The 12,750-nt window shown below is 47.2% G+C and overlaps 1 protein-coding gene across 8 annotated transcripts in view; it reads left to right on the top strand.

The window, feature by feature from the left end:
* Positions 1–12,750, top strand: part of KLHL13 (kelch like family member 13) — a 243,967-nt gene that overhangs the window by 206,891 nt on the left and 24,326 nt on the right. For all 8 annotated transcript variants that reach the window (XM_082263394.1, XM_082263395.1, XM_082263393.1 and 5 more), the window contains one exon: positions 2,101–2,896. In XM_082263394.1, the coding sequence (XP_082119520.1) occupies positions 2,101–2,896 (796 nt within the window). The remainder of the gene's footprint in view (positions 1–2,100; positions 2,897–12,750) is intronic.

Raw genomic sequence — 12,750 nt, 5'->3', positions numbered from 1 at the left:
TTGTAAATTCCATTAGGAACAGAAAGTAATGAGTTGGAAAGTACATTTTATAGGTGTTGTTTCAGGTAATGTGTTCACATATGCGGGTGTATTTTGGAGAAATAATCACATCCCAATTAGTTGAATGTGTCCTTATTTAGGAGTATATCATAGATGGGTGACACCCCCCCCCCCCCATGTCATATCATATCCTGAATTGTAGCTCTTTAAAAGAGTGTCGGACCAACCTGATTGTAACCGACTGTGTTGTGTATGGCACGTCCCGTGAGCGGTCTCTGAGGATGCTAAATGGAGGTAATATATTATTTAGATAAGGTGAAATAGAGGACTACAAACACCTTTGTATTTTCTCAATGAATGCAAAGCTTTTTGTGGATGAGGCGGCTGCCCTGCCTCTCCACCTCATCCAATCAGCAAACTCTTTGCATTCATTGAGAAAGTGTTCTCTGAATGGCACCCGTACCCGAGTGAACGACCACATTTATTCACTAAGCAGCAGGGCAGCTGCACTGCATGGGATCCACAAGCTATCGAAGACACTTTAACTGGCCAAAAAATGTGTATCTAAACATCTGCTTTCACTACTTTTCTTGTTCCCAACTTTAACCCTAAAATCCAGCCAAAACCTTTTTTTTCTGAGCTTTTAGGTTTTATTGCTTTCTGTGCTAACACCCATCAAAAATGTGGTGGAAGCAATAAAACACTTGCCTAACCCGAACTGCTGAACCTAAAACTCCCCTAGCTTAACCACTAAATGCAATTATTACACTAATGATCAAATCACTTCAACCTGCACTTAGCACTATGCACAAACATGGTGTTTATGAATGCCTTTTGTGAGTGACCTGGTTTCTTTAGTTGTTCATAGTATGTCTGTTACACAGGTTGATGTCTGAATTGATCCAGTTCATTGACTGCTGCTTGTAAATGTGCATTTTATTGCACAATGCTTGATTTGTCGATTTTATGTTCTCCATGTACATGGGACATTGACCTGGAAAGATTGGTTTGGGAAGAGCAAAGCCATATATCCATTTCTGCTAGTAGTAAAATACATGGAAAATAATTGAATGTTAGTGTCGAGCTCAATGTTTTTTCCTTGTTTCTAATATATATTTTTTTAGGTTTGCTAGTATCGTAGTATAATTCTAGTATACGGGCATAAACAAAGGGATTAAAAGCATACAAAAGAATAGTACATTGAGCTAGGAATAATTTATGTTTTTATGGATAAAATGAATTTTAGCTATTAGGAAGAATTGTATTTTAGATGTAAAATGGATGTGCCTGGAAGAAGAGATCTAGATGGGCAAGCATGGGAAAGTGAGTAGCACCCAAGAGTAAAGTCTTCATATCAACTGTGGCTGCATGAAACCACATGTATAGGTGTTTTAATTTGTTTTTGAATGTATGCTTTATGCAAATTATATCATCCAATGTGTGCCTAAAAAAAAAATCAGTTTATAGTTTGTAAGTATGTAGATGGTGTAGCATATTAGCTCAGTAAGCCACTGCCTTCTGCTTTGCAGTCTACATAATGGTTACGCTTTACTGCTTTATCACTCAATACAAGTCTCAGCCAGCTGTGTGTAGCTGATATGTCAATGTCAGCAGGCAGGTTAAATGTGCGGCATTTAATGCAGAGCTCCCTCTAGTGGTCATTATGGAAATACAGTACAGTAGCAAAAATATGCAAGTGGAATGTATGTATAGATGTCAGTAACGGAAAAAAAAAAAACTCTGCAATAATAGTTACGATAAATATGCTGTCATTTTTTCTCTACTTTGTCTACTACTGACTAAACCCTTTTAGGCAATATGACAAGATGAAACCAATTCACTGCAAGAATTAATTTAAATTTAGTCAATAAACTGCTAATATGCAGGAAACATTGCATCTCTATCAGAGTCCTCTTACCTGTCCTTTCATTAACTCATCACAACGCAAAAGACTTCTGGAATACCACAATGCATATCAGTACATGATATTATTTATTGTGTATTTTCCTTATCTGGAACTGTATTTCTGTACGGGACTAATGGGACAATATCATCTTTGTAACGTCTTCTCACTTGTAAAATGTACTTTCTTTATTTTAGGTCACTCTGGAGAACTGTGTAGAGGTTGGACGAATTGCAAACACCTACAATCTCACTGAAGTTGATAAATATGTCAATAACTTTATTTTGAAAAATTTCCCACCCTTATTAACTACTGGGGAGTTTGTGAAGCTCCCATATGAACGACTTGCCTTTGTGCTTTCTAGTAATAGCCTTAAGCAATGTAGCGAGCTTGAACTTTTCAAAGCGGCATGCCGCTGGCTGCGTTACGAAGATTCACGTATGGAATATGCTGCAAAAATTATGAAGAACATTCGATTTCCCCTCATGACGCCACAAGACCTTATAAACCATGTCCAAACAGTTGACTTCATGAGAACTGACAACACTTGTGTTAACTTGCTTTTGGAAGCTAGCAATTACCAAATGATGCCGTACATGCAGCCAGTCATGCAGTCTGAAAGAACTGCCATTCGCTCAGATAACACCCACTTGGTGACGTTGGGAGGAGTTTTAAGGCAGCAGCTGGTGGTTAGCAAAGAGTTGAGGATGTACGACGAGAAGGGACACGAGTGGAAATCCTTAGCTCCCATGGATGCTCCCCGGTACCAGCATGGAATAGCAGTCATTGGCAATTTTCTTTATGTAGTAGGTGGCCAAAGTAATTATGACACGAAAGGAAAAACCGCTGTGGATACTGTGTTTCGATTTGACCCGCGCTACAACAAGTGGATGCAAGTAGCTTCTTTGAATGAAAAACGTACCTTTTTCCACCTAAGTGCCCTGAAAGGTCATCTGTATGCTGTTGGCGGCCGCAATGCAGCTGGTGAACTTGGTGAGAATGGAATACTTTTTCTTTACGTGTTTTAATATATATAGTGTGACATGATGATATATACAGCCTGTTACTTGTTTACCAATTGAAGGGAAGCAAGCTCGCGGTTCTTTATTGAAAAGTAATTACAAAGTTTGCTTGCTTTTGTAAAGGTTACATTTTTCCAGTGTCACAGGAAACTTAACCTTTACACGCTCATGAACTTTAATGGCATTCCAGTCTTCGTCCATAGGGTACAATATTGAGTTGGCCCACCCTTTGCAGCTATAACAGCTTCACCTCTTCTGGAAAGGCTGTCCACAAGGTTTTGCAATGTGTCTATGGGAATATTTGCCCATTCTTCCAGTAGCATATTTGTGAGGTCAGGCACTGATGTTGGAGAGAAGGCCTGGCTCACAGTCTCCACTCTAATTCATCCCAAAGGTGTTCTTTTGGGTTGAGGTCAGGACTGTGCAGACCAGTCAAATTCCTCAACCCCAAACTTGCTCATCTGTGTTTTTATGGACCTTGCTTTGTACACTGGTCCAAATAATTTGGTGGAGGGGGTATTAAGGTATGGGGTTGTCTTTCAGTGGTTGGGCTTGGCCCCTTAGTTCCAGTGAAGGGAACTCTTAAGACGTCGGCATACCAGTACATTTTGGACAATTTCATGCTCCTTACTTTGTGGGAACACTCTGGGGATGGCCCCTTCCTGTTCAAACATGACTGCACAACAGTGCACAAAGCAAGGTCTATGAAGACATGGATGAGCGAGTTTGGGGTGGAGGAACTTGACTGGCCTCAACCTGATAGAATAATGGGATGAATTAGAGCGGAGACTGTAAGCCAGGCCTTCTTGCCCACATCCGTGCCTGACCTCACAAATGCACTTCTGGAAGAATGGTCAAAGATTCCCATGTGCCAACTCAATATTGAACCCTATGAACTTAGACTGGGGTGCCATTAAAGTTCATGTGCGTGGAAAGGCATGTGTCCCTGTATGTGTAGATATGATAGCTATATAATGTGTGTGTATATGCAGATCTTCACCCTTTTAGGGCATGTTGGGCTGCCCTGCCTCCTCTATTTTCTTTCACAAATGGACAATGCGTAGAAGGCCGGACAAAGCCCATAGGCACATCTGTGCATGTGCCATAATGGTGGAGCCACCTTGGAGGTGGACTTCGCTTCTGGTAAAGTTCCACTTTCTATTAGGACAGGGTTTGATTCTTACTGGATTTTTATAATTGCTTGGGATTCTATCAATTTTTTTTTTTTTTTTTGGTCTAGGTGCATTCTAAATGTAAATCTTTGGAGAATCATTTATAGCAGACCTTCTTAAATAAGTAATCGGGCATCACTGGCAGTGCATGTTTTGCTGATTTACTTAAAGAGGAAGTAAACCCTCCTCTGCAACTTGTACCTATAGGTAAGCCTATGATCAGGCTTACCTATAGGTACTGTAAATATCTCCTAAACATGTACCGTTTAGGAAATATTTACCTTAAATGCAGCCAGTGACATCACTGGCGCATGCGCTCTGAAGGAACGGCCGCTTGTGCCGTTCCTTCAGAGCCCCGTGCCGTGACCGTCGGCTCCCGCACGCATGCGTGGGAGTGACGTAATCGCGGCTCCAGCCAATCAGATGGCCGGATGCTGCAAACCCGGAAGAAGGGCGACGGAACATGTCGCCCATGAGAGAGGTGAGCGGTCGGCACTTCGGGGCTTCGTTTTAAGGTAAGTATTTCATAATGAGCTAGTATGCGATGCATACTATCTCATTATGTGTTTGTCTTTCAGGTGTTTTTTTTTTTTTTTCAATAAAAAAATTCGGAGGTTTAGATTTTCATTTTCTCTTGGTAAAGACTTACTATTGGGTTGATTTACTAAAACTGGAGCGTGCAAAATCTGGCACAGCTCTGCATAGAAACCAATCGGCTTCCAGCTTTGTCAAAGCTTAATTGAACAAGCTGAGGTTAGAAGCTGATTGGCTACCATGCACAGTTGCACCAGACTTTGCGCTCTCCAGTTTTAGTAAATCAACCCCTATGCGTCTTCTGCAATAAAAGCTTTTCATCTTCCTGTTCCCAAACTTTTTTTAGAATGTACACTGAGCTGCTCATGTGCAGCTCCGTGTATATTTTTAGGAAGGTTACACCGGTACTGATTTATTACCCACGAGTACCGATCCTTTGGTCAAGTACTCGCCGATACCTTTGTGGTGCAAGTTGAGCCCATAAAAAATGAATGCGTTCAAATCTGACTGCAAATAGCATGCAATTTGAACAGGAATATGGTGCGATTCTTGACTGAATTGCATGCAGTTTCCCCCACCGCTCCTGTGTGATCCCAGTTTAAAAAGACAGGGAGGCACCCTCGAAGTGTAGCAAAGGGGCAAACACCGTTTATTAAAAAAATGTTATCGCAACGGACATGTTAAAAGTACATAATATGTCAAATTCAAAACCACGGCTGCTTGCGGTGTTCACAGGTTTGGAGGAGATGCAGGAAGTTCTAGGGCCCCTATGGGTATTGGGCTGAAGTGATGCCTATACATATCTTCCAGCCCTGTGAGCGCCGCAAGTGGGCCGCGGTTTTGGATTTGACATGGAAGATCTATATTATGTGTTTTAAACATGTGAGATGTTCTAACATTTTTAATAAACTGTATGCCCATTGCTGCACTTCTTAGATGGCTCTTCCCTGTCTATACCGAGATCTCACAGGAGTGGTGGGGGAATCTGCATGCAATTCAGACAGGAAACGCACCACATTTCTGTTCAAGAAAATACTTTGAAGGGCGATTTGACCTCACTTGCAGCTATTGTTTTCAGATATCGGGAGCATTTGCATGAGTACGAGTACGAGTACTCGGTATCAGTGAAACACTAATTTTCTCTTGCGTCCTCCGACAGTCGCCGCCCATTCATACAGTCTTCACCAATGGGGTTGTGACTTCATCTCCACTGGAGTAACTAGGCATAAGACTTGTTAAAAACAAAGCATTTACATAGACACACCCATGGGGGCTGTCCCACTGGTCCAATACCCCCCCCTGCAATCAGCCATCCCAACTCAGTTTGTCTTCTGCCTAGTTAAGGAGTAAGATAGGCTTCCCTGTGCTGGGGCTTCAGTCTCAGCCTTCTTCTATTTTATGATTTTATTTACTGCAAATGTGTTTTTTTCTTGGCACTACTAGCTGTTTATTTTGTCAGCGTTAGTTAGTCGGATCTTCGGATGAAGACGGCGTTTGCGGAGCTGGGAAGTTGGACTGGTCGTCCTTGTTTTCCAGGACAGAGGGCCTGATGGAATCCCAGCCCGCCATTGAGCGTTTAGCAGGCTATGTGTTCGCCCTGGCCTCGCAAACGACCCATCCCTGTCCTCAGGGATGCAGCCTGCGAGGTGGCTACCTCGCCTGGACGTCTCCTCCACGGTTCTCCGTGCACTGTTAGGTTCCTGCGTTTTTTGGCTGACGGCACCCCTGCCATCTGAGGGTGGGTGGTTTCCTGTCCATGAGAGGCACCCCACGCCATCGGGTACAGGTAAGTACATTCTGTGTGGGGCCTCTGTCTGGGCCTGGCATTCCTGTGTGTCTGTGTTATCCCCTCATGTCTGTGCGTTTTTGGGCTCCCTGATCCCGGTTCCTGCGGGGGTTTTCTCTCACGGCCTGTGCGCTGTGTGGGTTTGTGGGGGGGTCCCTCTCCTGTGTCACCTTAGGGTGCTTTTTGGAGGTACAGACATGTGTGGCGACCGCTGCGGGGTTAAAAACCGACGCTCCTCTATTTTAGGTGTGGGCAGCATGTATGCCTTCACTATGGGCGCTTATACAGCATGGTATGTGGTGTTTTTTGGCGCCTTGCGGCGCCATCTTGTGCGTGGCAAATCGTTCGTTCCGAGCACATGTCAACGGCCATTTTACCGAAGCCTCCCATTACTTTCTATTGGCAACCATTTTTCCTTAGCCTGCAGCCTTAGTTAAGCCTCCTGCGGTGACATCACTTCCTCCTTTTGCTATGGAGAGTTCAGCTGCGGTGGTAACACTTGTGGGGGGTCTGTCTGTTGTCTTTTTTTTTCTTGTACAATCCTTCTGGCTATCAGTTATCCTGATTGAGGGTCTGTGTGTTCACAGTCTTTGTAGCGGTGTTCTGCGGGGGTCTGCGGCGCGCTTAAAGGGCCAGTACCTTATAAAAAAAAAAAAAAGAGGATTTTGTTTTTAACATGTATCCTCAGGACAGCAAATTTCCCACAGCCCTAGTGGGGGATTCAGGTCCCCCTGAATCCTCTGCTCTCTCTACTTTGTCTGTTGCAGTGGCGACTTTGGTGTCCAAAGTGGAGATTCTGATGTCTGAACGTGCTGCCAGGAAAAGGCCTCGTTTGTCCTTGTCTTCGGATTCTGAATCTGATATGGTTGCCATAGGTGTGCCGTACCCCTTGAGGGGGTCTCACTCTTCTCAGTCTGAGGGGGAGGCGGAGGTTGCAGGGGTTGATGATTCCCCCCCTGGGACGGCCGAGGACCGCGCAGTTATGGATGCGCTGATTCTTGCCATTAAAGAAACACTACATTTAGAGGATGAGCCCAATCCTCCGAGCATTGTGTCCTCTTTGGCACACACAGGACCCGCAAGGCGGCGCAGGTGTTCCCTTGCCCCGGTGAGTTTCACGCTACTGTGAATGATCAATGGCGCCATTTAAAACGCACCTTTGTGGTGCCAAAAGATTTCAACTCCTTTATCCCTTTGCGTCTCCAACGGATTTGCGCTGGTGTGTGGCCCCTCAGGTGGATCACACTGTGGCCAGATTGAATAAGGCCACTCTAGTACCCACCGAGGATTCTCCGGTGTTTAGGGATCCTACGGAAAGGAGAATGGAATCCCTTGCCCGCCATGCCTACATGGTGGCGGGTTCCCTGCTAAAGCCCATTTTCGCCTCTATCATGGTGGCTTAGGCTGTGGCGGACTGGACCAAGGTGCTAAAACGCACCCTCGTGGCTGATTCCGCTCCTCCTACTACCGTGGCGATGGTGGACGTCATGTATTTGTGTAATGAGGCCCCATTAGCTGCACGCCTGTCCAGTGTCGCGGTGCTTAACCGTCGCCTGATATGGTTTAAGAGCTGGTCGGCTGACCAGACTTCGAGAAAAATGGTGGCTGACATCCCCTATGCGGGGGTCTCGCCTGTTTGGGGAATCCCTGGTTGAAGGGGTCATTTGGGGCAAGAGCACTCTGCTGCCCCAGAATCCTAAAGGCAAGTTTTTTTGCGGTAAGCGGGGCCCCTCCTTTAAACCAAATCAGGGGTCCTTTCGTGCTTCAAGGCACAGAACAAGGGGAAACCCTTCAAGGGCCAGGGTGGCCAGAGAGAGCCCTGGGTGGGCAAGCCAAAATCCGGCCAGGATGGTGCGGCGGCCCAGTCCGCCTCTGCCTGATGGGACGCCCTCACCCGTTACAGGGGTGGGGGGACGTTTGCACGGTTTCCTCCGACATGGCTGCTCCGAATTCCAGACAGATGGGTTCAGGAAATCATTTGTTCGGGTTACAAGATCGAATTCCTTTTGCGGCCGGCGGACAGATTCTTTCCCTCAAATCTTCATTTGACCCCAGGGCGGTTACATGACCTGCATCAGGCGGTGCAAGATCACCTCGCCCAGGGGGTGATCGTCCCGGTGCCTCATCGGGACAGGTTTCGGGGGTTTTACTCTAATCTGTTTACCGTGCCCAGAAAGGAGGGCAAGGTGCGTCCGATTCTGGACTTAAAAGCTCTGAACCGCTTTGTACGCGTTCGGAAGTTCCGCATGGAATCGCTCCGCTCGGTGGTAGCCTCCCTGAGTCCAGGCGAGTTCCTGGCCCCTATCGACCTGAAGGATGCGTATCTGCACATCCCCATTTTCAAGGGTCATCAGAGGTACCTCCGATTCGCCATTGCGGAGGAACACTATCAGTTTGTGGCGTTACCTTTCGGTCTCCCTTTTGGCTCCAAGGGTGTTTAAGGGTGCTGGCTCCAGTTCTGGGCCTGTTGCGGGCTCAGGGCATTGCGGTTTTGGGATATCTGGACGATCTCCTGTTAAGGTCGAGTGCCAGACAGCGCCTGCTGCGCGATCTGTCCACTACGGTGCAGACGCTTCAGGAGTTCGGATGGACCATCAACGTACAGAAGTCGACTTTGTCTCCTCGGTTCGTCTCCCATATTTGGGAATGGTTCTGGACTCTGCTCAAGCGAAGGTGTTTCTGCCGGAGGACAAGCTCCGGGCCCTACAGAACGAGGTCAGAGCCCTCCGGGACAACGTCACTCAGGACCTGTATGCGGGTCCTGGGGTTGATGGTGTCAGCCTTCGAGTTGATACTGTTCGCACAGTTTCACACAAGGTCTCCCCAAGCGGAGATCCTGAAGGGATCAGATGGGACAGACTCCCGCAGTCCTTGGATCCGAGAGTGTCTCTGTGTCACCAAACCAGAGTGGATCTTCTGTGGTGGCTTCAGTCCCCGGCGGTGGCGGACGGCAAATCCTTCCGGCCGTTGCTGTGGACAGTACTTACCACGGATGCCAGCCTGTCGGGCTGGGGTGGAGTCCTGGGCAACCTGTCTGCCCAGGGCACTTGGTCAGTGGAGGAATCCTCTCTCCCCATAAACATATTGGAATTGAGAGCGATCTAGCTGTGCCTACTCCATTGGTCGGACAGTCTTCAGGGCCGCCCTGTACGGGTGCAGACGGACAATGCCACTGCGGTGGCCTACATCAATCACCAAGGGGGCACCAAGAGTGCCCGGGCGGCCCAGGAAGTGACTAGTATTCTGTCTTGGGCCGAGACTCATGTCCCGGCAATATTGGCAGTTCACATTCCAGGTGTAGAGAATTGGCAGGCCGATTACCTGAGCCGCCAGACCCTGGACCAGGGGGAATGGTCCCTGCACCCAGAGGTGTTTCAAATGCTGTGTGCAAAATGAGGATCCCCGGATGTGGATCTGTTCGCGTCTCGGCTAAACCACAAGGTGGAAAGGTTCGTGGCAAGAGCGTGCGATCCTCTGGCAGACGCCTCGGATGCGTTGGTAGTGCCATCATCTGATATATGCCTTTCCTCCGATTCAGTTGTTGTCCAGGTTCCTTCGCAGGTTGGCCTCTGAACCAATATTGGTGATTCTGGTGGCGCCGGACTGGCCACGCCGGTCCTGGTACGCGGACATCGTTCACCTGGCCGTCGAGCCTCTATGGCGGCTGCCAATGCGAGAGGATCTACTGTCTCAGGGACTGATCTTCCATCCTGCTTTACAGTCGCTGGCTTTAACGGCATGGCTGTTGAAAGCCTGGTCCTGAGGGACAGGGGTCTCTCCTCAGAGGTCATTCCTACCTTAATCAAGGCTAGGAAAGCATCATCTGGTAAGATTTATTACCGTACATGGAAAGCTTATTTTGCCTGGTGTGAGTCCAGGGGCTTCTCTCCTCGTTCATACTCGGTGGTGAGAGTGCTGGCTTTCCTTCAGACTGGTGTGGACCAGCACCTTGTGTTGGCCACGATTAAGGGCCAGGTATCTGCACTGGCAGTCCTTTTCCAGCGCCCTGTGGCATCTGATTCTTTGATTCGCACCTTCATTGAAGGTGTGCGTCACTTGGCCCCTCCTCGTAGGGAGCCCTTACCTCCATGGGACTTTAACTTGGTCCTGTCCGTATTGCAATGTTCCCCGTTTGAAAACATCAGGGAAATCTCGTTACCTCTGCTGTCTAGAAAGGTTGCCTTTCTTGTGGCAATCACTTCTGCTCGCAGAGTGTTGGAGTTGGCGGCCTTGTCTTGCCGCTCCCCTTACCTTGTGGTTCATAGGGATAAGGTGGTCTTGCTACCTAACCCGTCCTTTCTTCCAAAGGTGGTTTCTGATTTTCACCTTAATGAGGACATTGTTTTGCCTTCGCTCTGTGCGAAGCCTAAGCATCCTAAGGAGGTTGCTTTGCATTCCTTGGATGTTGTCAGGACGATCAGGGTTTACCTGTCGTCGACTGAATCCTTTTGGAAATCAGATTCTCTTTGTCCTTCCTGAGGGACCTCGGAAGGGCAGGGCTAAACAAATTTGCCTGAAATCTAGGAGCCAGCTAAAAAAGTTAAAAGCCATTTTTTTTTTTTTTTTTAAAACTAACAACCAAGCTTTATTTAATGAAACTGATACTAAATTTACACATAAATACGACTAGAACCCCACTCTCCTCTATAGCGCAATTGGATGGAAACGGACTGCCTGTCTCTTTCCATCCGATGCCATCTGATCCGATCCACGGGATGGATAGAAAATAGAACCACCATCCGTCTGTTTTTGGCGGAGAGGATCAGATGGCGGCAGATTACTGCTCCATAGAGGAGAATGAAGGGTCCGATCAGGTCTGCCTGAAAAACTGACAGGCGGACTGGATGGATGGATGGATGGATGGATGGATGGATGGATGGATAGATGGATATTTTTTTTTTTAAGAATTGAAAAAAAATAATTTATTTTTTTTAAGAATTGAAAAAAAAAAAGAAAAAATTATTTATTTTTTTTTAAATTTAAAAAATAAATTAATAACCACACTCCCTGTCCACTTACCTTTAAGCAAAGGTAACTGGATAGGGAGATGAAGCCTGCAAAAACTTCCCTCTCATCTCCTCTTTGGAAGGAGATGGGAAGGCATTGAGAACAAGGCAGTGGAAACAGTCATTACTCCCGGCCACCACAAGAGGGCGCCAGTTCCCCATTGGAAGCCTCATCTCACAGAAGAAGGCTGAAAAGCCGGGGTCTCAATTTTTGGATGGCGCGGAAGTCTGTGCACTCGGGGAGGAGGTGGGGGCACAAAAAGGACAGGGCACCCCAGGCGCCAGGTCGCTAATTCTAGTCGCAAATGCGACCTGGCGCCCGGGGTTTGTCGAGCCCTGCGGAAGGGTATGGCTGCGTCTGCGGGGACCATTTCAAAATGGATCAGACAGACAATTGTACAGGCCTATTCGTTGAAGGAACGGGTACCTCCGTTCCCTGTCAAGGCGCACTCTACCAGAGCGGTGAGTGCGTCCTGGGCTTTCCGACATCAGGCTTCGGTGGCCCAGGTGTGTAAGGCTGCGACTTGGTCGTCAGTACACACCTTTTCAAAATTTTACAAAATTGATGTTCTGGCATCGGCGGATGCCTCCTTTGGCCGCAAAGTTCTCTATGCGGCTGTACCGTAAGGGAACCCTGGTTTTATTTCGGGTCCCTGGCTGTTGGGGTTGTTCATCACCTTGGTTATTTGCTTTCCTGGGTTGTTGCTCCTGTTGAGCCTTTTTTGTTACCCAGAGGGTTACCTTTCTGTTCACATAAGGTTCCTTTCTCTGTTGTGGGTACCGCGTTGCCTTTCTGACGGTTGCGTTGCCCACCCCTCATGTCTACAGTGCTTTGGGACATCCCCATTGGTGAAGACTGTATGAGTGGGCGGCGACTGTCGGAGGACGTAAGAGAAAACTGAATTTTTGTAAAATCTTACCGTAAAATTCCTTTCTCTGAGTCCTCCGACAGTCGCCACCCCCACCCCCTCTATTGGGGTTCTTATACACTTAACTGCTTGCTACCAAACTGAGTTGGGATGGCTGATTGCAGGGGGGTATTGGACCAGTGGGACAGCCCCCATGGGTGTGTCTATGTAAATGCTTTGTTTTTTAACAAGTCTTATGCCTAGTTACTCCTGTGGAGATGAAGTCAATACCCCATTGGTGAAGACTGTATGAGTGGGCGGCGACTGTCGGAGGACTCAGAGAAAGGAATTTTACGGTAAGATTTTACAAAAATTCCGTTATATCTTTCGTTCATTGATGGACACATCTCCTGATTCTTCATAACCATTGGGTTATACTGCCCCCTACAGGAATAGGACACTAGGCAGGAAAAAGCTTG

This window comes from Pelophylax lessonae (genome assembly GCF_965119305.1).
Source record: "Pelophylax lessonae genome assembly, chromosome: 7".
In the NCBI taxonomy this organism is placed as follows: Eukaryota; Metazoa; Chordata; class Amphibia; order Anura; family Ranidae; genus Pelophylax; species Pelophylax lessonae.
Note: the sequence above shows the minus strand (reverse complement) of the source record. Positions and strands in the feature narration are given on the sequence as shown.